The sequence below is a fragment of the Somniosus microcephalus genome, chromosome 5 (genome assembly GCF_052327205.1).
Source record: "Somniosus microcephalus isolate GS21.2 chromosome 5, FLI_Smic_1.0, whole genome shotgun sequence".
In the NCBI taxonomy this organism is placed as follows: domain Eukaryota; kingdom Metazoa; phylum Chordata; class Chondrichthyes; order Squaliformes; family Somniosidae; genus Somniosus; species Somniosus microcephalus.
In genome coordinates this window covers 62,520,992-62,548,477 of record NC_140991.1, presented here as the reverse complement: position 1 = coordinate 62,548,477, position 27,486 = coordinate 62,520,992, and the positions used below count along the sequence as shown (strand labels likewise).

At 42.1% G+C, this 27,486-nt stretch overlaps 1 protein-coding gene across 5 annotated transcripts in view; it reads left to right on the top strand.

Annotated features, from left to right (window-relative positions):
• Positions 1–27,486, top strand: part of waca (WW domain containing adaptor with coiled-coil a) — a 109,821-nt gene that overhangs the window by 8,508 nt on the left and 73,827 nt on the right. For 3 of the 5 annotated variants that reach the window (XM_085987684.1, XM_085987683.1, XM_085987682.1), the window contains exons 5-6: positions 1,873–1,988; positions 2,075–2,190. In XM_085987684.1, the coding sequence (XP_085843810.1) occupies positions 1,873–1,988; positions 2,075–2,190 (232 nt within the window). Of the gene's footprint in view, positions 1–1,872; positions 1,989–2,074; positions 2,191–3,257; positions 3,567–27,486 lie in introns of all 5 variants that reach the window. The other 2 variants (XM_085987681.1, XM_085987680.1) reach the window with 1 other exon arrangement.

The following is a 27,486-nucleotide window of genomic DNA, read 5'->3' as shown; positions in this document are numbered from 1 at the left end:
TGCTTTTTGTACCAGCATTTTAAAATCAAACCACAAATTTCATAACGTGATCAGAAGTGTGAGTGTTTGTGTAGCCTAAAACAGATGTCTCATAGTTTTCATGTAGTATACCATAATCTTAGAAGCTTCGTATTTTCCTTATGAGCTCACAATTGATACATAATTTTGTCTAACAGGTCCTAGTTTATCCAGAGCACACATCGGATGAAGTATGGAATTCACTATTAGAGTGATGGAAATGAGTGATGTTATATATTGAATGGTTCTTGTATTATGCTGTAAATTGCAGCAAGTTGAATCTTTTTAATGTAGATCATTGATGTATTTTAAACTGCAACAGAAAATTATTACAGGTAGCATTGAGTAGAAACATGGGAGTGGGAGATGCATATGGCTTTCATGCATTTTGGTGCACAACAGCGGTTGGGAATCACTTTCCTGCCTGATATAAACTGTAACAAATTGATGCTCTATAGGAGCATGCAGGGCCACAAAATGGTAGAAACTGTGTTCTGAAAAAGTATCAGTAAGGTGCTGTGTGTGAAGCTAGATTGTTATGCATAGGACGGACTCGTTTACTGGCTGAATCCAGGCCCACAGAAGAGCATCATGTTACAAAGTAGTATTTCTGGAGTAGATTGGTTTGGCCGCCCTTCAATTCAGGGAGTTGTACAGTGGGACCTTTTGAAGAGGTGAAAAATTTACATATTTATAACTTCTAACTTTTCTTGAAAAAAATGAGTCTGAGAACTTTCTTGGAGCTCTTGGGTAATGTAGTTTGGTTCATATCTCCATGGAACATTTCCAAATTTTTTGTTTTCAAACCTAGAGGGCAAATCTGCTTATTTTTAAGACTGGTCGCCAATATGTATTGTGTTTTTTTAACGTGTTGCTGCACTAAAGTATAATTCAAGTTATTTGCTTTACCTCTTCCTCACTCCTCCCTTCCCTTTTTGTTTGTTTCAGGCACTTTCACATTACACTGTACACATCCTTCCCTGTGCCATATAGGCATGGCTGTAAATTGATGAAATCTAAATGAATTTAAGCTAATAAGATGTTAACAGTTCTAACCTTGTATAAATGGAATGTACACCATGCTCGTGGCAATAAATTGTGATGTGAAAGTAGTACCACCTTGCATCACAAACATTGTTCAAAGTGCAAGTGCTCTGACTTATAGAGATAGGCGGCAGCCATATTGCGCGCAGGAAGATCCTGCAAACAGTAACGAACGGAATGATTAGTTAATCTGTTTTGAGATGAGCGTTAGCCAGGATACTGAGCAGTTCTTCGGATAGTGCCATGGCATCTTTAACCGACGCACATTTTATCTGAAGGCACCTTCAACATGCAGCATCCTCAATATTGCACGAAGTGTCAACCTGGATTATGTGCTCAAGTCCTGAGCTCTCAAACTCCAACTGTGAGTTGAGTGCTACCAACTGCGCCAAGCTGGCATAACTGCTGTCTGTGGCACTTGCGTTACAATTGATGCTTCTCTGTTTGCTTTCTGAATAGCAGTGCTTCGTATTACCAAAAGCTTCTCCATAAAATCTAAAATCTGTTTTGACCATGGAAAAGGCAGACCGTGTAATTAGTGATCTGTTTATTGTTCTATCATTGTATAAGGTAAAATGCAAACTGCAGTTACAACTGAATCAGGTTGTGCAATGAAAAACCAATTTACCCATAATTTTAGCTGCTTTGGAAGTATACCATTACTTGAAATAGAGGTAGAAAATACAACCTGTACAAAGTTGGCACAATAATTGCTTCCAAACATAAACTTGCTGTGCAGTGAAGCTCAGATCAATTATCTACTTTTTTTGTGTTTTGTCTTTTGATTTAACTGTTTTTGTCTTAATACAGCCTTATGAACCAGCTGATGACTGGTCAGAGCACATCAGCTCTTCAGGCAAAAAATACTACTACAACTGCAGGACAGAAGTTTCTCAGTGGGAGAAACCCAAAGAGTGGATTGAAAGGTGCATGTTTAGTTTTTCAAATATTATGTAGACTATGCAAGTACGTTAAATAGGTCACAACATCAACGGTTCTTTTGTTTGTACAGAGAACAGAGGCAAAAAGAAGCAAGTAAAGTTGGGGTTGTTAACAGCTTCCCAAGAGACCGAGATTACAGAAGAGAAACCTTGCAAGCGACTGCTGGCAGTGGGTTTACAAGTGGAAGTAAGTAACAGGACATTTAATAAGATACAAACAATTCTTGTTGGCCAAATTTCTTTCACAGGATTCACACAACATGCAGGCTTTGCTCAAGTCTGTAGAATTTGAATGCGGTTTATTATAATCGAATTGGTGAATAATGCGTAACAAGATGTTTCATTTGTAGTGGAATATGAATTAAACTGACTTAGTGATGATGGGTTTTTAATTTTGGTGCACAAATTCTGACATAGTCTTAAAAGGTTTTTAAATGGGTTGGAGTTGTACAGATGTTGAAATAGGCTATTTTCCTCATACTGGTTTCAGAAATGTAAATGTAACTTAGTGAGCTGTTGAAAGAAAAATAGGAATCTGCATGAGTGTTTTTCCTTTGGCTACTGATATCATTTTAAATACCTCTTCCCTGTACCAAGTCATTTGTGGTCTGGGGGTGAAAGTAACCTGCAAGAGTTGCCAACTTGCCGCAGAGCAGCTCCTCGGGAACTGATGACCCTGAATCTTCACATATTGCATGTTTAAAAGGAATCTGCATTTTTGCATTGCCTGCAATAATAATTTGGGATTTAAATAAATGTCCAGGAACAGACTGATGTGATTTCCTGGTGCCCAGTTCATTATGGGAGATTGAGCTATGTTCAGAATTGGATTTCTCTCGCATCGATACACACACCTGTCCAACACAGGACATGCATTGAACACTTAAGGTTTATATTCCAGTGCATGCACTAGCCAGTGCTAATGCGTTGGAAAAGTGCTGAGATTCATAATCGCCGTTTTTCATCCTGAATTAAATAATGTTGTTTTGGAGCTAAAATGGCTGCAAATTTTGCAGCTGTAGAGCACATAAGTGGAACTAAATGGATGATGTCACAGCTGTGACACCATAAGATACAAGGTCTAATGTATCCTGAGTAGGTGTTTTGATTCTAACAACTCTTGCATTTTAAAACATTATGAACAATTAAGGGGACTGTTAATAAATTAGCCAATAGTGCTCTAATAATCATTCTAATTTCAACATTTCCCCCTTTTATTTTTTTTGCCACATTTCCTTTGTGAATCATGAAAAGTGGAAGACAAGCATTCCAGCGGTGCCGGTAGTATGCTCTCCCAGAATATTTTGTCCCAGACAAACAGACACAATGACAGAGACTACAGACTGCCCAGAACAGAGACTCCTGGTGGAGCTGCCCCAGTGCAGCACCCCGTCAAACCAGTGGTTCTCCCAACTACAAACCCAAGCACTGTTCCTTCTAGTCCTTTTAGTCTACAGCCTGAGCATCAGCCAAAGAAATCCTTTGATGCTAATGGAGCAGCTACTGTACCGAAAGTGCCTACACCCACACCTTCCATCCCTATTCAGAAGACGGAGAAGAAAGGTACGTATGCTGGGGTATATTTGACTTGTATGAGTTCATGCACGTTTTTAGTTCACTAGTGATGCTAGAGCTCATTATTAAACAACGCTGATGTACCAGCATTGAAAACGCTGAACTGAAATAGTACTAAAAATAATCACACTTCTAAGTGTTTAGACTAATGAAATATGTCTCACTGCTGGACGTCGATTATTAGTAAATTTCTAAAATACTAACTTGGTTTCTGTTCATCTGGTTGCAAAATTGTGCTAAGTTACCAAGAACGCAAAGTTTTGAGGGTAGGTAAGCGTGCATAATTGAAGGATTTTTTTTCCTAATGGTGCACTATGTTCAAGTAAGTGATAGGTTTAATATATTGTCAAATTGCTCAGATTTTGGTATTGTAACTGAAAACCAGGTTTGCATCACGAGGTTGCTCCTTTCAATTCACTTAAGAATTTAGTTTTCAACTTGCCTGCTACAGCTTTATTCTCAGGGCCTCACTAATATTTTGTAGAAAAAACTTAATTAAAAGTTGAAAACTGTTGGAAATTGATGTGCACTTTTGTCCGAGTGGACTTTGATATTTGGGAGAGTCTGAGTTGTGTCCAACATTTCTACCTGTCCCTTGTTCATGCTGATTTATTGGAAAGATGTTACAGCAGCTCATGTGATTAAGTTTATAGGTAAATTTTGTATTCCAACTGAGATTGTTGTGCAGTTATGTTCTGTTTTGTTCGTTATGTGAACAGGTTAGAAAATTAGTTTAATTAGTCTTCCTGAAATTGAGCACACTGTTAAAACTTTTGGCAGCACACCAATATAGGAGACCTTCATGTACCTTCAAGAGGATGCAAAGTGCTTTGGGCTAAAAATTGAGTAGCGCCCCCGTGCCGGAAATTGAGTGGTTGCGCCCCAAGAGGGAAGCGGGGCGCTACTGGAGGCGCCCCGCATCCCTCTTGGGGCGCTGTGAGTCAATATTGCGGCGTTATGTGCCGCAGCGCCACACGCTGCGGCACGTCGCACTGTGGTATTGCAGGCCTTCCTCCCCTTCTTAAAGGGGAGGGGCCTTGTGCAGCGCGACCTGGGGCCCAGCTGGGCCCCCGGGGATCGGGAGTGCAGGCAAAAGAGCCCGGCACTCGAGAGAAGTGCCGGGCTTTTGGAGCGCAGCCAGCACTCGGTGGGGGGGGGCGTTTCAGGAGGTCTGGGACGGGAGCGCAGGCAGGTGCTGGCAGGTGGCCAGCAATAAAAATGGCCGCCCCACACCTCGCCTTCAAATTGCGTCTCCCCGGCCGCAGGTACGTTCCCCCTGACCCCGTTGGACATAGCGTCCAGCGGCAAGTCAGGGGGCGCTCCCGAAGTTCGTGAGCGGGGCGCTGCGCACACCAATGACGTCATCGCCAGTGGCGCAGTGCCACAGGGCACTACCGGTTAGTGCCGCCACTAACCTCCCGCTGAATTTTGCAGGAGGTGTGGGCAGTGCCGCGCCCGGGCACTAGTTGCATTGCGTCCCGTTAGTGCCCTCTTAAGGTGCTAATGGGAGGTGCCACCAACTGAATTTTTCCCCCTTTGTGTTTTAATGCCCCTTCCTACTTCTGAAGGATGGGGCTCAAGGACAGCACACGTGTGCTGCTTTTTCTGTTCATTCAGCTGCACCCAATAAATGATTTATAACATTAGTGATCCTCAGTTCTCCCCCTTTTATATGTTGCTCAGGGCTGGGTTCCTGTGTTGTCAAATAACATGAAAATTCAAGTGTCTTTCAGCCTGCTTCTCCAAAACTGTGTGCATATATTAAAAGAAAAGTCACCATTGCTGTATAGGAACTTTCTGACTGTGGTAAAGACAGACTTTAAAGGAGATTTGTACTTTACTGTTGCTTGACCATATAGAAAGCCAATACAGTACCTTGTAACAGACTGAAGAGGAGATCTGGAGTGGGGGAAGCTTAGCATTTGCAATACTTTTTTGGATGAAGGTGAGGAAATAAAGGGGGAGGAAGAGTAGCCCCACTGGTATGCTGTTCCAGCATCCGGTTATGAGTTGCTGTGCGCTCTGCAGGCAGAGGACACCGTCGTCAATGAAAATGGCATACTTTTTACTATCTTCGAGCTATATGTACCTTTTTTTCAATGTATTTTTCAAGACAATCCATTGCATTTGTGAGGGCACACCTTGAGCCGGTGATACTCAAAATGTTCATATAACCCATGGCCTATAATTAGAACAAAATAAAATGTAATCATCTTTAATAGCAAGTGCTGATAAAGGAATGTTGCAGTTTAATCATAAAAACTATTACGAGTATTGTCTGCTGGATGATTTTCCTTGCAGAGCAAGTTAACAAACAAAATATTTTAAATCTTCTATCAAACATGTGCGACAATCCTATAAATATTCCAAAAGACATCGGGAGAAGTATCTGATTAGTCACCAGCGACTTCACAACCTTCTCATCCAGAGGCCACAGTGCGACTAACATGTTTCCATTATTCAATCTTTTTGTTGGGAGGGAAAAAAAATGTGTTGATTCACTTTTCTGTGCAGTTGATGTACATTTATTTCTTTTAGGCAAGGCTATGCTATTAATTGTGCCCTAATCCTGAATGGCCATAGCACATGTACTTGGAAAAGCATGAGAAGTAAGGATGTTGAATTCACATAATCCCGAACATAGAGGGGAAATAAGTTTGTCATGTGTTGAAAATGTATGGCTCTGTTAGAGATGAAGCGTCGGAACAAACAACAACTCAGAATTTTTTTGGAGCGGGTCATTTTTTTTTCCTCACCCTTGAGCTCAAATTTTTTTGCGGTGCAAATTGCTGGTAGTGCGAGCTGATAATGGCGTGGAGGGGTCAACAGGGCATCTGGGACCTTGCTGAACAGTGGGACCAACAGTCTATCTCCTTAACGAATGAGATTTAAGGATAGCGAAAGAAACAGGAATGACAGAGAAGGAAATAGTGAATTAGAGTCAAATTAGGTACAGAAAGAGAAATGAAGAAAGGGAAAAAAAGATTAGATTAAGAGAGAGGAAAATAAGTGACAAAAAGGAAAAGTAAGAAACAATAAAAAACCTCAAGAATGATTTGCTACCTGCAGGAATGAGACTGCACATTTTCAAATGTTAACTTTTTGGGCTGGAGGGGTTGAATGACATTGCAGGAACATAAATCTTGTCATTAAAGGGTTCTTGACATGTTAAGTAGCAGCCCCAACTTTCTGCGGTGAGTTTAATACGTATTTTCTGCGCAAATACAGCAATTTCTTGGAACTCGCCGGGAGGTTAATGGCGAGCTGCTGTTTTTGCGAGGCAATGGCGGAGTGGCACAAATCGGCCATCAATTTGTGGCAGTTCTCAACTCATGGGGCATCTCTTCCACGTCATGAATTGCTGCACAATTTATACACATGTTGTGTGCATTAAACTCTGTTATTTTCCCAGAACATTGTGTTGAACTGTCCCAGTGTGACAGCCAACATCAATGACACTAAGTAAATGGACACCAAGCTAGAAAGGGAGAGATAAGGAAGGGTGACAAAAAGCCGAGTAGAATGTGTTTTAAAATGGAGAGGCTGAGCAGTTTGAGTAGAGTGTTGAGGCCAAGGCTGCTGAAGGCCACCAGTGATGCGGTGAAGGGAAGAGAGATGCACAGAAGGCTGGAATCATAACAAAATAATGTTCAGAAGAGAATATTGGGCTGAGGAAATGGAAAAGACAGGTTGGGTGAGGCCAAGGAATGATTTATAGATGAGGGCAAGGATTTGTCTCTGTAGGTCAGCCAAGACGAGTCTCTGGGTGATTAGGGTTTAGTTCAAGACAGGATGAGTTTGGCAGAGTTTTATGCAAGTTGAATGTGAAATAGGGCTAACTAATGAGTTTCAAGTTTGCTTCCAAGCTGCCCCTCACTAGCAGTTATAAGGCATAAATCATGGTAAGAAGGGATGGCTGAAGTAAATTTCTGGATATTTCAGTTTCTCTTTTTTTAACTTTGAGGATTATGTGACAAATCAGTAGAATAAACTTTCCTGTAACCCGTATCGAACGGTGAATTAGCAGTGCATGAAAATACAAAACTTCTCTTCTGTTTTGTTCTGTTACCAATGTACAATAACAGCCCAGATGCAAATTGTTTTTTCAGCTTTTCTGTTGGCACGTTTTTAAAAATGGTAATGAACAAATATCTGTTAATCTAACTTGTGTAGGTTATTGTCTCCTTTCAATTTGTTTGGTTAAATTAAAAATGGAATTTAATTTAAGATAAAACTTTGCTAATAGCAAATTTTGTTTTGGTATAAGCACAGTTTTAGAGCATATTTTTCCTGACCATACTTCTGTACCATGCTTTTTGTCAACACTGGGTGATATTCTGGAGATAGTTGGTTGTGGCATTGGTTCAGTTAACTTGGTCTTGGAGCAGACACCGTCAATATTTTATTTAAAAGAAAAATAAGTCTGAGTTGCGGTCTGCACAGAGCAGGATTAAATGGAGTGGACTTGAACAGAGTGCTTTGTCACGGAATTTGGAAAGTGGGAATTTGGAGAAGAGAGGGAAGGAGTTGTTGATTTTTGCCTACACTACTTGTAGTGCTTTGTGTTACATGTAGATATTTAATTTCAGTATCCTTAACTTAACCTAGATCAAGTAAGTAGTCAGGAAACTACACTGTAAACTAAGTTACCTAATTACACATTTAATTAAATAAAACAATGTCATATAGGGATGTCAGTGCAGGTGGTGTGCCGCAACTGCAGCATGTGGGAGTTTGTGGAGAGCATTGTGATCCCTGGCCAGCCCTGGACAAGTGCCTGCATCTTGAAGTTCAGCTCAGAGTTTTTGAGCTGGAGTCTGAGGTGCAGACATTGCGGGGTATCAGGGATGGGGAAAGTTACCTGGACACATTGATCCAGGAGGCAGTCACACCCCTTAGGTTAGGTAGTGGTACAGGTCTGGTTAGTGGTCAGGGGCAGGAGGGTGTGACTGCAACTGAGGCAGGTAAGGGAACCTCGGGTGCAATACTGGAGCAGCCTCAGCCTATGGCCTTGAGGTTCTTGCATCTAGGAACCAACGACATAGGAAGAACTAGGAATGAGGTTCTGCTGAGTTAGTTTGAGGGTCTAGGATCCAAATTAAAAAGCAGAACATCAAAAAGGTAATAATCTGTGGATTGTCACCTGAGCCACGTGCAAATTGGCATAGGGACAAACAGATTAGAGGTTTAAATGCGTGGCTCAGAGTGGTGTAGGAGGAAGAGGTTTCGGCTCATGGGGCACTGGCACCAGTACTGGGGAAAGAGGGAGCTGTTCCGTTGGGACTGGCTCCACTTAGACCAGGCTGGGACCAGTGTCCTGGCGAACCGAATAACTAGGGCAGTAGACAGGGCTTTAAACTAATGAAGGGGGGGCGGGAGGATTCAGGAAAGAGTCAATTTAAAAGCAGCGAGAGAGATGTCAAGGCTCTAGAGCAGAGTAGAGTTTTGGGTAAAAATAAGCAGAGTGGGTCAGGAAGGGACAGAGAGAGTAACAAAGGTGATAAGGCATCAGTGACTAAGGTGGCATCAGTGACTAAGGTGACATCAGGGAAAAAGAGAAATAAGTCAAAGCTCAAGGCACTATATCTGAATGCGCGAAGCATTCGCAACAAAATAGATGAATTAATAGCGCAGATAGAAATTAAGCGGTTTGATCTAATAGCCATAACGGAGACGTGGTTGCAAAGTGGCCAAGGTTGGGAACTAAATATTCAAGGATACTTAACTTTTAGAAGGGATAGGCAAAATGGAAAAGAATGTTGGGGTAAAGAGAGAGAAAGGATCTTGGCACTGAAAATTAAGAATTAGAATCAGTTTGGGTGGCGCTAAGGCACAGCAAGGGGCAGAAAACATTGGAGGGAGTTGTTTATAGGCACCCAAACTGTAGTTGTAATGTAGGGCAGAGTATAAATCGGGAAATTAGAGCCGCATGTAACAAGGGTAATCATGGGGGACTTTAATCTACATATAGACTGAGCAAACCAAATTTGCAGTAATAGTGTGGAGGATGAATACATGGAATGTATGCAAGATAGTTTTCTAGATCAGTATGTTGAGGAACCAACGAGGGAACAGGCTATTTCAGATCTAGTATTGTGCAACGAGAAAGGGTTCATTAATAACCTTGTAGTAAAGGGGCCTTTCGGGAAGAGTGAACATAATATGATAGAATTTTTACATTGAGTTTGAAAGTGATTTAGTTAAATCTGAAATTAGGGTCTTAAATCTAAACAAAGCAAACTAAGTAGGTATGAGGGGCAAGTTGACTAAGGTAGATTGGGAAACTAATATGTTGTACTTTATCAAATGCCTTTTGAAAGTCCATATACGCAACATCACCTGCACTCCCCTCATCCACCCTCTCTGATACCTCATCAAAAAACTCAAATCAAGTTAGTCAAATACGATTTGCCCTGAACAAATCTGTACTGTTTCTCCTTTTAGTCCATGCTTGTCCAAGTGGCTGTTAATTTTCTTCCAGATGATTGTTTCTAAAAGCTTCCCCACCACCGACATTTCACTGACTGGCCTGTAATTGCCAGGTTTATCCTTCTCCCCTTTCTTGAACAAGGGTGTAACATTTCCAAATCTACAGTCTTCTCGCACCACCTTCTTAGGCAGTCCCTCGGAACTGAGGATGACTTGCTTCCACATTAAAAATAAGTTCGCAGGTGACGGATGAGTCCAATGCAGGACCGACAGTCTCTGTCACAGGTGGAGCAGACGGTGGTTGAAGGAGCGGGTGGGTGGGGTGATTGGGAGCAGTACTGCATTCCGGTCTGTCGCTGTTGGGGTTGTCCATGAGGGTCCTGACTTTCCAGGTCCCGAACTTCATTTCAAAGGGTGGAAGATGCCTGTGCGTGATTTCTTTTAACGTGGGGTGGCCGTTGCACACCAGTTACCACATGGGCTTGACCGAGCAAGGTCTTGGTCCACTAGCAAGGGGATCCAAGACGATTGGAGACCAGGCTCTGCTACAACGGCCTAGCACACACTACCCACTGAACCACAGCAAGGAGCACCCACTGAACCACTGCTGACAGTCAATCATAATAACTACATTAAAAGGTATGACCGTGGACGAGCAGTGGCTAGCATTTAAAGAATTCATACATAATTCACAACAAATATACATTCCTTTAAGGCACAAAAACCTCACAGGAAAAGTGGTCCAACCGTGGCTAACCAGAGAAGTTAAAGAAAGTATTAGATCAAAGGAAGAGACTTACAATGTTGCCAGAAAGAGTAGTAAGTCTGAAGATTGGGAGGATTTTAGAATTCAGCAAAGGAGGACCAAGAAATTGATAAAGAAAGGGAAAATAGATTATGGGAGTAAAGAGACATAAGACTGTAAAAGCTTCTATAGGTATATAAAAAGGAAAAGATTCGCGAAAGTAAATGTGGGTCCCTTACAGGTGGAGACAGGAGAAATTATAATGAGGAAATGGCAAAGAAATTAAATAAATACTTTGTGTCTGTCTTCACGGAAGAAGACGCAAAAAACTTGAAATAATGGAGAACCAAGGATCTAGCGATAATGAGGAACTGAAAGAAATTAGTATTAGTAAACAAGTAGTACTGGAGAAATTAATGGGACTGAAAGCTGATAAATCCCCTGGACCCTGATGGCCTACATCCTAGGGTTTTGAAAGAGGTGGCTATAGAGATGGTGGATGCATTGGTTGTCATTTTCTAAAATTCCATAGATTCTAGATCTGTTCCCGCGGATTGGAAGGTAGCAAAATTTAAAAAGGAGGGAGAGAGAAAATGGGGAACTACAGAACAGTTAGCCTGACGTCAGTTGTAGGGAAAATGCTAGAATCTATTATTAAGGACGTGGTAACAGGGCACTTAGAAAATAATAACAGGATTAGGCAGAGTCAACATGGATTTATGAATGGGAAATAGTGTTTGACAAATCTGTTAGAATCTTTTGAGGTTGTAACAAGCAGAATAGGTAAGGGGGAACCAGTGGATGGTGGTGTATTTGGATTTTCAGAAGACATTCGATAAGGTGCCACACAAGAGGTTATCAAACAAAATTAGGGCTCCTGGAATTGGGGGTAATTACGAGCATGGATTGAGGATTGGTTAACGGACAGAAAACAGAGAGTAGGAATAAACGGGTAATTTTCGGATTGGCAGGCTGTAACTAGTGGGGTACCGCAAGGATCAGTGCTTGGGCCTCTGCTATTTACAATCTATGTCAATGATTTGGATGAGGGCACCAAATGTAATATATCCAAGTTTGCTGCTGATACAAAGCTGGGTGGGAATGTAAGTTGTGAGGAGGATGCAAGGAGACTTCAAGGGGATATAGACCGGCTAAGTGAGTGGGCAAGAACATGGCAAATGGAATATAATGTGGAGAAATGTGAAGTTATCCACTTTGGTCGGAAAAATAGAAAAGCAGAGTATGTTTTAAATGGTGAGAGATTGGGAAATGTTGGTGTTCAGAGGGACCTGGGTGTCCTTGTACACAAATCACTGAAAGTTAACAGGTACAGCAAGCAATTGGGAAAGCAAATGATATGTTGGACTTTATTTTTTATTATTCGCTTATGGGATCTGGGCGTCGCAAGGCCAGCATTTATTGCCCATCCCTAGTTGCCCTCGAAGATGGTGGTGAGCCACCTTCTTGAACCACTGCAGTCCATGTGGTGAAGGTACTCCCACAGTGCTGTTAGGTAGGGAGTTCCAGGATTTTGACCCAGTGACGATGAAGGATCGGCAATATACTTCTAAGTCAGGATGGTGTATGACTTAGAGGGGAACTTGGAGGTGGTGGTGTTCCCATGCGCCTGCTGCCCTTGGCCTTCTTGGTGGAAGGGGTCGCGGGTTTGGGAGGTGCTGCCGAAGAAGACTTGGCGAGTTGCTGCAGTGCATCTTGTAGATGGTACACTCTGCAGCCACGGTATGCCGGTGGTGGAGGGAGTGAATGTTGAGCTTTTGAGTGTTGTTGGAGCTGCACTGATCCAGGCAAGTGGAGAGTATTCCATCACACTCCTTACTTGTGCCTTGTAGATGGTGGAAAGGCTTTGGAGAGTCAGCAAGTGAGACACTCGCTGCAGAATATCTAGCCTCTGACCTGCTCTTGTAGCCACAGTATTTATGTGGCTGGTCCAGTTAAGTTTCTGGTCAATGGTGACCCCCAGGATGTTGATGGTGGGGGATTCGGCGATGGTAATGCCGTTGAATGTCATGGGGCAGTGGTTAGACTCTCACTTGTTGGAGATAGTCATTGCTTGGCACTTCTGTGGCGCGAATGTTACCTGCCACTTATCAGCCCAAGCCTGAACGTCATCCAGGTTTTGTTGCGGGCAGGCATGGACTGCTTCATTATCTGAGGAGTTGTGAATGGCGCTGAACACAGTGCAGTCATCAATGAACATCCCTATTTCTGACATTATGTTGGAGGGAAGGTCATTGATGAAGCAGCTGAAGATGGTTGGGCCTAGGACACTGCCCTGAGGAACTCCTGCAGCGATGTCCTGGGGCTGTGATGATTGACCTTCAACCTCCACATCCTTTATACTAGGTATGACTCCAGCTAGTGGAGTGTTTTCCCCCCCGATTCCCATTGACTTCAGTTTTACTAGGGCTCCTTGATGCCATACTCTGTCAAATGCTGCCTTGATGTCAAGGGCAGTCACTCTCACCTCATCTCTGGAATTCAGCTCCTTTGTCTATGTTGGACCAAGGCTGCAATGAGGTCAGGAGCCGAGTGGTCTTGGCGGAACCCAAACTGGGCATCAGTGAACGGGTGCTGCTTGATAGCACTGTCGATGACACCTTCCATCACTTTGCTGATGATTGAGCGTGGACTGATGGGGCGGTAATTGGCCGGCTTGGATTTGTCCTGCTTTTTGTGGACAGGACATACCTGGGCAGTTTTCCACATTGTCGGATAGCTGCCAGTGTTGTAGCTGTATTGGAACAGCTTGGCTAGAAGCATGCCTAGTTCTGGAGCACAAGTCTTCAGCACGATAGCCGGGATGTTGTCGGGGCTCATAGCCTTTGCTGTATCCAGTGCGCTGAGCCGTTTCTTGATATCGCGTGGAGCGAATTGGACTGGCTTCTGTGATGGTGGGGACTTCGGGAGTAGGCCGATATGGATCATCTACTCGGCATTTCTGGCTGAAGATGGTTACACTTGCGTACTGGGCTCCATCATCATTTGAGGTTGGGGATATTCGTGGAGCCGCCTCCTCCTGTTAGTTGTTTAATGGTCCACCACCATTCACGACTGGATGTGGCAGGACTGCAGAGCTTTGATCTGATCTGCTGATTGTGGGATAGCTTAGCCCTGTCTATAGCATGCTGCTTCTGCTTTTTAGCATGCATGTAGTCTTGTGTTGCAGCTTCCCCAGGTTGGCACCTCATTTTTAGGTACGCCTGGTGCTGCTCCCGGCATGCTCTTATGCACTCCTTATTGAACCAGGGTTGGTCCCCTGGCTTGGTGGTAATGGTAGAATGAGGGATATGCCGGGCCATGAGCTTACAGATTGTGGTGGAATGCAATTCTGCTGTTGCCCCACAGTGCCTCATGGATGCCCAGTTTTGAGCTGCTAGATCTGTTCTGAATCTATCCCATTTAGCACAGTGGCAGTGCCACACAACACGATGGAGGATGTGCTCAGTGTGAAGATGGGACTTCGTCTCCACAATGACTGTACGGTGGTCACTGCTATCGATGCTGTCATGGACAGATGCATCTTCGACAGATAGATTGGTGAGGATGAGGTCAAGTAGGTTTTTCCCCTCGTTTTGGTTCTCTCACCACCTGTCGCAGGCACAGACTGGCAGTTATTTCCTTCAGTGGTACTACCGAGCCACTCTTGCTGATGGACATTGAAGTCCCCCACCCAGAGTACATTCTGTGCCCTTGCTACTCTGTGCGTCTTCCAAGTGGTGTTCAACATGGAGGAGTACTGATTCATCAGCTGAGGGAGGTGGTATTCAGCAGGAGGTTTCCTTGCCCATGCATGACCTGAAGCCATGAGACTTCATGTGGTTCGGAGTCAATGTTGAGGACTCCCAACTGTATACCACTGTGCCTTCCACCTCTGTCCTGCTGGTGGGACATGACATTACCAGGGATGGTGATGGAGGAGTTTGGGACATTGGCTGAAAGGTATGATCCTGAGAGTATGACTATGTCAGGCTGTTGCTTGACTAGTCTGTGGGACAGCTCTCCCAATTTTGGCACAAGTCCCCAGATGTTGGTGAGGAGGACTTTGCAGGGTCGACGTCCATAGCCGAGGTCGATGCCAGGTGGTGCGTCCGGTTTCATTTTTACTATGTTTCGTAGCGGTTAGTTACAGCTGAGTGACTTGCTAGGCCATATCCTAGGGCAGTTAAGAGTCAACCACATTGTTGTCTGGAGTCACATATAGGCCAGACCAGGTAAGGGCGGCAGATTTCCTTCCTTAAAGGACATCAGTGAACCAGATGGGTTTTTACGAAAATCCGATAATTTCATGGTCACCTTTTACTGATGCTAGCTTTTTATTCCAGATTTATTTAATTAACTGATTTTAAATTCCCGAGCTGCCGTGGTGAGATTTGAACTCGCGTCTCTGGATCATTAGTCCAGGCCTCAGGATTACTAGCCCAGTAATATTGCCACTATGCTACCGTTCCCATTACAAGAGCATTTGAGTATAAGAGTAAAGACGTATTACTGCAATTATATAGGGCCCTGGTGAGACCACCCCTGGATTATTTGTGTACAGTTTTGGTCTCCTTACTTAAGAAAGGATATACTTTCCATAGAGGGAGTGCAACAAAGGTTCACCAGACTGGTTCCTGGGATGGGGGGATTGTCCTTTGAGGAGAGATTGAGTAGACTCGGCCTATATTCACTAGAGTTTACAAGAATGAGAGGCGATCTCATTGAAACATACAAAATTCTTACAGGCCTTGACCGGGTAGAGGCAGGGAGGATGTTTCTTCTGGCTGGGGCGTTTCTACCCCAGAGGACTGTGGAGGCTCAGTCATTGAGCATATTCAAGATGGAGATCGATAGATTTTTGAATATTTAGGGAATCAAGGGATATGGGATGGTGCAGGAAAGTGGAGATGAGGTTGAAGATCAGCCATGATCTTAGTGAATGACGGAGCAGGCTCGAGGGGCCAAATGGCCTACTCCTGCTCCTGTTTCTTCTGTTCTTATGTTCTATTACAGGAATGCAAAATTTGGATTAAACTGGGGTGGGGGGGAAAGTCTGATCACTTCTGCACTGATTTGGAAGTGAGCAAAATGCCTCCGGATCCTTTTGTTGTTGCAGGAATATGTCTTGTCTCACCAATGCAGGAAACTGATGACTTGTAGGGCTCTGTAGCTGAAGTGTGTTAATGTAGTTATTTAAATCATAAAGTTTACTTTCTAAATAAAGTTTCAGTGCTAAGTACTTCGATATATATCATCTTGCTTTATAGGAATAATAAAGCAAACTTGGGAGTCTCCAGTTGAGATGTGTAAAGATTACGTGGGAATGTTTGGTCCTGGGGTTTTTCAGCTTCAGCTCCTTCTGATCATCATTCAAGGCTGGTAGTGGTGGTAGTTCTAGTTACTGTCTGAAGCTGTGGTCAACCAAGTGATTCTCTTGAGTCTGAAGCAAATGCAAGTTGCTGAGGACTAAAAAGTATCTCCCCTCAGTTTGAAGGATAAAGCATCCCATAATTTTAAGTATCAAGATAATTTATTTTCAAGAGAACTATTTTTGTCAAGATGAAGCACTACATTGACATTAACCTCTTGCATTTGTGTGTATTATATATCACATCTACATATCACGTATCTACAATCACCCTAATCCATTGTGTGTTAAATGGCAGACATCCCTGTTACTACTTAACAGCCTATCTTCTAACTCAGTTGGAGATCCACTTTTTTTTTATATTAAAAGGAGTACTAATGTGCAATAGCTCTCCCTTTGTTACAGGTCTAAAACACTATTAAATTGTTTTACACCTGTATCAAAGGGAGAAACCATATTGGATTAAATAAAAATACTTTTATTTAATCCAATATGGTTCTCGCGTGTGTCTGAAATTGACTCTCCGTTTACATGCACAATTCCCTGAATAAATAACTAAGTTCTTCAGTGACCTAGGAAAAAAAACATAGAAAAAAGGAGCCAGAGTAGGCCATTCGGCCCTTCGAGCCTGCTCCACCATTCAATATGATCATGGCCAACTTGCACTTTTTTCAGTGACTATTTTTACAACAAGGAACCCTTTCTGTAAAGAAACTAGATGAATAAAGTCAGTTAACTCGCCAGTAGAAATAACTTGGTACTGTATTCACTTAATTATCTTCAGATGCCTTGTGTGAAATATCATAAATAGTTCATGGATTCAGACAGGTTGTGAGTTCTGTCTCTCTCCCCTGCCCCACCGCCTATCCCTCGCTCTTCCTCCCCACCTCCAATTGTGGCATTGCAAATCATATGCAACAGAACAAGAAGGATGTATGCCTCCTTTTGTGTAACCATGTACTTTTTTTTAAAGCTATTTTTACCTTATGAGCCTGTTGTGAAAGAAAGACTTGCATTTATATAATGCCTTTCACAACCACCAGATGTCCCAAAGCGCTTTACAGCCAATGAAGAACTTTTTTTTTTGAAGTGCAGTCACTGTTGTAATGTGCACCCCTTCTAAGGCAAGTATATCCTTCCTTGGGTAAGGAGACCAAAACTCTACACAGTACTGCAAGTGTGGCCTCACCAGGGCCCTATGTAATTGCAGCAAGACTTCCTTACTCCTGCACTCCAACCCCCTTGCCACAATAACTAACATACCACCTGGCTCCCTAATTGCTAGCTGTACCAACATGTTAACTTTCTGTGATTCATGTACAAGGACCCCCGAATGTGTTTCACCTTTCAGAAAAATTCGACTTTTCCAATCTTTCTACCAAAGTGCATTAATTTCACAATTCCCCACATTTTACTCCTATCTGCCACCTCCTTGCCCAATCACTATATCCTATTGCAGCCTCTTTACGTCTTTCTCACAGCTTAATTTCCCACCTAGCTTTGTATTGTCAGCAAACTTGGATAAATTATATTCGATCCCCTTATCTAAGTCATCAATATAGATTGTAAATAGCCGAGGCCCAAGCACTGATCCTTGCGGCACTCTGCCTGTTACACCCTGAAATCCCAAAAATGACTTCCCTGGTCCATTTTTTAAACTTCACATCTGATTCAGATTAAAAACTTTTAATGGGTTCAATATATAAGTATATACCTGTGCCTTTTTTCCTTCATGTGTTTCTACCAATCCCATACCTTCAACTATGTATTTTATGCTCCGTTATTTCATGAATTGCTGTTCTCATGGTTTCATAAATTGAACTGTAATGATGACACCAAGTGGGCTTGCCTGATCATTTCTGCCAGAAAACCTAGTTGAAATGATTTGAGCACTGTTGATTAGTTCAGGTGAACCCAGTATTTGAGCTACAGTTGTTGATTGAGCATTATTTTGCAGAGTTTCTGCTGCACTGAATTGAGTGTATAGAAATGGGTATTAATTCATTGGCAAAAATCTTCTCCAGCATTGCCCAAGTGTTTGAGTAACTATTCAATCCTTTGCTGTCTCTGAGGCTCATCTGCTCTTTGAGTGTTGTCTTTGCCAACTGTTGTTTTCTATTTGAAAGGTGCCTACCCTTCTCTGGAAATGAGTTATTTCATTGTGTGCTGCCAGTACATTTTATATAGGCTAGATGGTGACCAGATGTGCATTCTGAGATATGCAAGTATGAATCTGCAAGAGTCTGGTTGCTACTCCAGTTTCCACTTGAAACAAATGTCTTTCTTAATAAACCAGAAGTACCTGTGTTTTTTCTCTCTCGCTGATCAGGTTTTTGCACTACAGCAGGCCTGTTTACTGCCACCAGCATTTCTGTAGAGTTACAAAAAATGTCAGCACAGAAGGCCTGTCTTCCCACTGTGCCCATGCTGGTGCTTGCTCCATATTGAAGCTATTTTACAGTAATCCCTAACTCACAATATCCTTTTTTACTTTTTTTTCCTGAAGTGTTTAACTAATTTCCTCTTAAATGTTGTGATCGAGCTTCAGTTGCCAGTTGTGATAATGCATTTGTAATAACTTTTTACATGAAAAGGTTTCATTTCACTTACTTATTTTATGCTTCTAGTACTAATCCTGAATTTATGCCCCCTTGTTGGCCAGTTCACTGATGAGTGGGAATAATAATTCACTATTTTGCTCTGTGAACCCTTCTCAAAATTCAGACTAATATTGAATCCCCCTTAACCTTCTTGGCTCCAATGAGTACAGTCTTAGTTTTTTTCCAAGTTCCCCCATCATAACTATATCCCCTCATCCCCTTGGCACCCAGTAAATCTGCTTCACAACTTTTTGTTGCACTGTTTAGAATTAAACTTCTGTTCAAAGGAAAGTGGTAAAGCTAAACCTATATAAATCATTGGTATCGTTACAATTACAATATTATGTTCAGTTTTGGGTGCCCTGCTTTAGGAAGGATGTGTGTCAAGAGCGCAGAGAGATTCACAAAGATGATACCAAGGCTGAGCGGTTTTAAAATAAAATAGACAAGAGAAGCTGTGGCTGTTTGAATAAGTTAAGAGGAGATCTGACAGAGCTGTTCAACATTGAGAGATCTTGATCAAGTAAATTGGGAAGAACTATTTTGAGTGGTCAGTGAGCTGGTAACTAGATGGCATAAATTCAAGTACCCTCACCACATGGACTGCAGAGGTTCAAGCAGAAGGCCCACCACTTCCTCGAGGGCAACTTTGGATTGTCAGCAATGTCCATATCCCGAGTGATTTAAAAACACAAAATCAGTGAAGGGAAATGTATGGACAAATTTCTTTCAAATAGAGAGGGTGGTTAGACATGGAATGCCCTACCAGAAACAATAGTGGAAGCAGAATTCATAATAGCATTTCAAAAATAAAGTGAATAAATTCTTGAAAAAAATGAAGAGTTGTGGGGGAAAGGGCAGAGGGCAAACTCTTTGAAAGCAGGTGCAAGCATGATGGGCCAAATGGCTTCCTTTTGTTTGTAGAATTCAATGATTGTGATCCTACAGATTAGTCCAGTAATGTTTTGGAACTGAAACAAAATACGTGAAGTGGAAAGGAAAAGGAGGAACATCAAAACAAGTGCTCATGTAAGGTACCAACTTCTCTCTTCCCAATTCTATGCAATTTGCAGAACAGTAATTGTACTAATTGGAGTTGGTACCTTTGGTGGCAAATTGATATCTGCATGTCTCCAAAGGGTCACCAGCTACCTATTGGGAAGGATGTGAAGACAAAAACAAATGTGGTTGCTGGACTTGTCCCCTTTGTCTGTCCCATTAAAGTTGTGATCTTGGGTTAAGTGATGAAAATCTAGGACTGAGATTTTTGAGGACTTTAATGGGGTATAAGCTGCTTTTTGTTTTAACCTGAATCTACAGCAGAAGTCAAGAGAACCATTTTCAATTAATTTGAGAAAGGGTTAAGAAGGAACCTCATACTTGAGATTGTTGGAGTTATTTGGAGTGGGTGCCATTTTATTCGTTAAACTGGGCTACTGTTCGGATTATTTGTGAAGTGAACCAGGCAGAATTTCACTTGGATGGCGTGAAGAGCTATAATCATAAACCAAATGCATCTTATTTGGGATAGTGGTTTTGTGGATGAAAAAACTGGAGGATAATGGGGTGGTGCGAGGAGGGAAACCTGTCAATCTAGGCCACTACAGAGATTGATGTTTGTGAGAATCATGATTTTGCACATTTCACTGGTTGTGTTGCACTTAGCAAGATTATCGAGTCAGTAATACAAATGGGTTTGCTCAAGTTAACACTATTATGGAGTTCTTCATTATTTTCACCAAAGGCTGTGTTAGAACAAGTGTGAATTTAATCTTTATCAATTCCTGGGTCAATTGGTATCCCAGCTATTTCTAGCCCTTAAGGTTTCCTCTCCGTTTGCTATTTATTCTTTACCTTGCAGATGTCAGATTTTATTCAGCTTTTTATAGAAGTTTGATTTTTGAATTTGGTTTGTGGGGTCCAGTTGGATACCAGATGATGTTCAGATGGTATTTATTGAGGCACTTTGTGGGGTTTTTTGTGCACTAAACAGTGGTAGTACAAGTAATTAGACTCAACTATGCTGTGAAATCAGTTAATGGATCTGCCTCTGAAGATGTACTTGTAACTGAACATCATGTTTCAAAGTCAGCGGCATCACATACGCCAGTAGCACAATGTCTTGAAAAGGTGATTTTCTTCCCCGCAGCCCTCTTTTTAAAAAAAAAAAAAAAAATGAAGATTCATGTGTTATGTGACCTTGTTACAATTCTTATTACAGAACAGCTATAAGAATAACATGAAGGTTGACTTTGTAAATATTGGCACTGTGACCGTGTAACTCAGTTGAAAAATTACTTGCATCAAACTTGCATACCAATAGATTTATTTCTATGTTCATTTTTGCCATATAATTTCTCACTGACAAATCAATTTGAGCATTAGTCTTAACATTCACTCGATCTCTTTGGAGTGCCTAACTTTTAAAAATTAGGGGCTGGATCCATGTATTGCAGGTAGTGAAAGAGCCATGGATGTTGTTGACTTACTCCATTCTTTAAAAAAACATGCACTGCTCTCTGGGTTTGACATTGATTTCATTACTAAAAGGCATTAATTGCCAGCAGTGATTATTAACAGAACAGCATTCACTCACTGATCTTGGCAAGTCTGAAAAGTTGCATGTATTTTTAGAATTAGTGAAAGTATGTTTTCAGAATGTAGTTTTCCTAATCAGAAATTATTACTAAAACATTATTTGTTAATCTTGAATATTTGTCATTTAAAAATATAAGCAGACCACTGAAGCTGGGCAGTCCTGTGTGTAAAGTCAAAGTTTAAAAGAAAATGGTAGACAACATTATTCTGGTTCACGATGCTGAAAAATGTGATCACAGTAAGACTTCCCCATGTAACGCAGTTGTGAACTGCCACATTATGATTCTTTTGTTGCTGTAATTCCTTCACAGCTTCATGAATACACACAGCAACCGTAAACTGTTGCTCTGTTGGTAGCCGTATAAGCTTGCCAATAATGGTTTGGGGAGAGCAAATTTAACGAGCAGTCACTCATTGGGCTGAACACTGAAAATTACAAGCTACCCTTTGGATACTGTGAATCTAAACAAATCCCAAAAGTAGATTGTCTGTGAGGCCAAATGTGCAGTTTTGTGTGCAGTTCTGCACATTCCGTCTTGAAAGGCATCATGGCATTGGAAATGATTTCAGAGACGGTCAAGTGTTAGTCCAGGTGTTGGTGTTTGTGGTGTTCACTGAAATGAACTTGTTTTCATTTGGAGAAGGTTGTAAAGGAAGGGGTATTGTACAGGAGAGAGATGGATAATATAACTTGGATTACTTTGTATATGAATTCAAAATTTAAGTTTCAGACAAGATTATATTTTCCTTTTTTTCCCTTTGCAGATTAGTATTAGTGCTGAAGTTTCAAGAAAGCAGTTATTGCTGCGTTGTAACACCGTCTTTCGGATGAGACGTTAAACCAAGGGCCCCGTCTGCTCTCTCAGATGGACATAAAATATCCCGTGGCACTATTTTGAAGATGAGCAGGGGAGTTATCCCTGGTGTCCTGGCCAATATTTAACCCTCAACCAACATAACAAAAACCGATTATCTGGTCATTATCACATTGCTGTTTGTGGGCACTTGCATTTCCTTCATTAGAACAGTGACTACACTTCAGAAGTACTTCATTGGCTGTAAAGCACTTTGGGATGTCCTGAGGTAGTGAAAGGAGCTATATAAATGAGAGTATTTCTTTTCTTTTTTGAGAATAACTGGATAAATATCTGGTTAGGAACAGGATTACAGTTTATAAAGTTAGATGGAGGAAATATGCTTTTGGGGAGGTCATGATCCTTGGCTTGTGGGATCATGCAACATAGTTACACGACTGGAAATTTGCAGTCCGTCTGGCCAGTCGGAATATCCTGTCCCTTTAATCAGATTTTCTCCAGGTACCTTGGCAGTCAATTCCATGCATTCAGCACTCTATATGCAGAAGGTAATTAAATGTAAATGATTTTTTCACCCTCCCTCTTCTAAGTTTGAGGCTATGGAAAGCAATTCCTGGTGGGGGGGGGGAAATTGGTGGAGTGGTTACCGAGATATTTCAGGAACTTTTCTGAAATTGCCAATAAGTTGTAGCAGAAATTCTGCAGAACCTTCCCAAGCAGATACAGTGATAGTCTGAGTTCACAGTAGATTACATTTTACAAACCCTGGCTAAGAATTTGGCCTGGTGGGCTGAATTCCTGTTTTTCTTGCTATTCTATCTTCAATTGCATTAAAAAATGGAAATTGGGTAGATCTAACTTCTACACTGTTTCATGTTAAAACCCCTCATGTAGCCACACTTGCATGAGTGTGGCTGAAACTTTTGTCCCAGTGATGTGATTGCCCTGTTGTGAAATCCATAATTTTGTACTTGCATGAGTAGGACTAGGTTTTCTGCTTTATGTTTTGTAATCTTCATAGCTGTTTTGCAACACATTTCACTTGCAGATTTAATGTTTGCTTCCAGTACCAGAATTTGGGACTGTTAATGTTGGTTTTGATGCTACTTGAAGCAAATTTAATTCAGGCTAGTTACGCTCCTCAAAGTTTCAAATTTACTGTGTATGTTAATATTTCTCCACCATGCATCCTTCAGTTATCCCAGATATGTACTTTTAGGATATACAGTATTCTAGGAACAATCTGTAGCAGAAAACTTGGCAACCTGTACCAAAAACAGAATTGCTGTTCTTTGCTTTTGCTAAATTGGTTACAAAATCCTGGTTGTCCTCAGAGTTGAAGAGCCATTCCTGTTCAAAGAGCAATATTTCCACTTGATTTTATTTTCAACAACGGGCACTATTGGGCATCAATATATTGCTATCACTTTACTTTTAGTAATTTTGTCAAATCTTACTGAACTGTAGAAAATCCAGACAGCTAGAAAAGCAGCAACCAGGTGCAGATAGTATTTGGTACAGCTTGTGAAGCTAAAGTGTGTGGGAGAAGGGAAAGAAGCAACAGTGAAGCATCTATTGCTTTGTTGTGAATTGGTGAGGGAGCATGTAACATGGCTTGTAATTTGCGGTCAGCCACAAAGCAAAGGCGTTCGCTGCTGGCTCCGAAGAAAGCTTCCCACAAAGATGTTGCGACCTCTGTGGCAAGACGTTTGGCTTTTTCAGTGTGCAGTTGAGATCAGTGCAGTGACATGGGAATTTCATAGTGCGAGCTACTGTGACGTCAACAAGCTGTCTTAAGCAGCCAATCACTATGCAGAATTCTCACAAACGGGGAACCAGAAAGTGAAGAAGCTCCTTTTTTTATTCTGACTTTTTAAAAAATGTTTCGAGAGCAAAACAAAGATGGGGCTCTCACATGGGAGAAAAAGTAAACCTGAAATAAATATGAACAAACTTTTTTAAAAAGATATACATTTTTTTGAAGATTCTTAAGAATTGTAATCTATCTATTCTTATCTATATATATATATATATAAAGGAATCGATCTGTCTATTTGTCTGTCTGTCCTCACGTGTGCGTCTGTCCGGCTATGCGCTCGAAAGTTATAGAGCCTACCTACGCGCGCGTTACCTCCAAAGAAAGCTTACGGTTCCGGGACGGTCGTAAGCGTATTTACTTTTCGGTCGGACGAAAATTGTTCGCACCTTATGCAAAAAACCTTCAAAATTAAACTCATTATCTGCTACTTAGCATTGATTGGACGTCAAGGTTCGATCAATCCTGTGCCGTCACGATTGACCAATCCTACAGTACGGTCCCCTGATGGTTGGCCAATCGGTGTGTGTGTGGGGGCGGGACTAATCGTTTTCATCTCGGGGATGTGGCAGCCATTGTTTCACTGCTTCCAGCTCAAACTACTCTCCTCATCCAGCTTTGAAAAAGTTAGTATCTCTTTTAAAAAGAACATTACATTTACCAAAAACATTTTATAAGTACTTTCACTTTCATCTTTCAAGGTATTAAAAGGTAGAAATGTTGCCCGGCAGCAGATTGAGAGAGGGACACAGACAGGGCCCAAAAGCCTGGGACTCGATTTAAAATGTTGCCCGGCAGCAGATTCACAGAGGGGCCCCAAAGCCTGGCACTCGATTTAAACCGCCCGGCCCAAAACAGCCCTGGCAAAGCCAGGCTCCCCCAGCTAGTATCTTATATATATAAAGGAATCGTTCTGTCCGTCCGTCCGTCTGTCCGGCTATGCGCTCGAAAGTTATACGGCGTACCTACGCGCGCGTTACCTCCGAAGAAAGCTTACGCTTCCGGGACGCTGGTAAGCGTATTTACTTTGCGGTCGGACGAAAATTGTTCGCGCCTTATGCAAAAAACCTTCAAAATTAAACTCATTATCTGCTAGCATTGATTGACTGACGTCAAGGTTCGACCAATGCTGTGCCGTCACGATTGACCAATCCTACAGTACGGTCCCCTGATGGTTGGCCAATCGTGTGTGTGTGTGGGCGGGACTAATCGTTTTCATCTCGGGGATCTGGCAGCCATTGTTTCAGTGCCATGACTTCAGCTTCCAGCTCAAACTACTTTGAAAGTTAGTATCTCTTTTAAAAATAACATAAGATTTACCAATAACGTTTTATAAGTACTTTCACTTTCATCTTTCAAGGTATTAAGTGTCTGTGTGGGCGGGACTAATCGTTTTCATCTCAGGGATCTGCCAGCCATTCTTTCACTGCTTGCAGCTCAAACTACTCTCCTTATCCAGCTTTGAAAAAGTTAGTTTCTCTTTTAAAAATAACATAAGATTTACCAAAAACGTTTTATAAGTCACTTTCATCTTTCAAGGTATTAAAAGGTAGAAATGTTGCCCGGCAGCAGATTCACAAAGGGACACAGACAGGGCCCAAAAGCCTGGCACTCGATTTAAAATGTTGCCCGGCACCAGATTCACAAAGGGACACAGACAGGGCCCCAAAGCCTGGCACTCGATTTAAACCGCCCGGCCCAAAACAGCCCTGGCAAAGCCGGGCTCCCCCAGCTAGTATATATATATAAACGGATCGTTGGGTCTGTCTGTCTGTCCTCACGTGTGCATCTGTCCGGCTATGCGCTCGAAAGTTATAGAGCGTACCTACGCGCGCGTTACCTCCAAAGAAAGCTTACGCTTCCAGGACGGTCGTAAGTGTATTTACTTTTCGGTCGGACGAAAATTGTTCGCGCCTTATGCAAAAAACCTTCAAAATTAAACTCATTATCTGCTACTTAGCATTGATTGACTGATGTCAAGGTTCGACCAATCCTGTGCCGTCACGATTGACCAATCCTACAGTACAGTCCCCTGATGGTTGGCCAATCGGTGTGTGTGTGTGGGCGGGACTAATCGGTTTCATCTCAGGGATGTGGCATCCATTGCCTCAAGCTAAAAACCCCATTGCTGCTTCAACTCCTTCCAGCTCAAAATCTGCTGATGCAGCTTTGAAAAGGTTAGTATCTCCTGTTATTTTTAAAAGATTCACCAAAAACGTTTTATAAGTACTTTCAGTTTCATCTTTGAAGGTATTAAAAGGTAGAAATGTTGCCCGGCAGCAGATTCACAAAGGGACAGAGAGACAGGGCCTGAAAGCCTGGTACTCGATTTAAAATGTTGCCCGGCAGCAGATTGAGAGAGGGACACAGAGAGGCCCCAAAGCCTGGCACTCGATTTAAACCGCCCGGCCCAAAACAGCCCTGGCAAAGCCAGGCTCCCCCAGCTATTTTTAATATAATGGCAAAATTTGACAAGCCACAAAATTAAGATTAGTTTTTCAGGGCCGTAATGTTTGTTTAGCAGCCAGTACGCTGCTAAAACCCCAGTTACATCTAATCCAACAAGGTCTAACTTTTAATGGGATATTTAACAGCGATATTGACATGGAAAAGCCCAAGTTTTCATCAGTTTCACTGATTTGCCTAATTACACTGATTGCCGGCGATGGGGCGGGGGCAGCGCACAGAGCAGCCAGTGTCTGAGTAGTGAATGACCTGACCACAACTTCAGAATTTCAGCGTTCGGATGCGCATGCACTAAATCCTGAAGTTGCTGTCAGTTTCAAAGGGGTAATAACAGCAAACGCTGTACGTTCACTGTTGATACCCACCCCAGGCCACAGTGTTTTGACCTGTTCACCATAAAATTAACTATCTGGCGATAGACTGCATTTATTTGAAGAATAGCTAGGCTTTGTAGTTTAAATATTTTGAGTTGCTGCTTCCCTGGTGGCTCACTGGAATTGGCCATTGAATAGGACTCCATGATGGAGGCCATGAAGGTCCCAGGTTCAATCCCCAATCTGCATTGTTACATTATCTCTGGGGTAGAGTTAGTGGTCCTACAATTGGCCTCGTCATTCTTGGGTTAAAGGCTATCTGAACCTAAGCCCAAGCTTGTCCATACCAGACATTCTCTCGCACCTCCAGCAGGGATTAATGAATAGTGCAGTGGTATATGAGCCATAGAATCACAAGGAACTTTACAGTACTGGGGGAGGCAAATGGGCCCTTGGGTGGAGAAAGCCTCTATTGCATTTGACCTCTGCTGGTGAAAGCTGCAAACATAAACAGCTGTGTGTGACACCTGCACATTGATGTCTCATTGAAGGCAGGCTGCCTGCTCAGCGTAAGATACTTTGACCATCGCTGGCCTGTTCAGATATTCTGCCATCATTCGGCAAGGTTTAGTGCAGGAGATGCAGCTATGTTTTTGACATTTTGAAGAGATTAATATAAATTTAGAACTATTGTAAAGAAATTCACTATAGTGAGTATTCTGTTTTACACAATAAATTTGTCTGGTGGTTTGAGTGC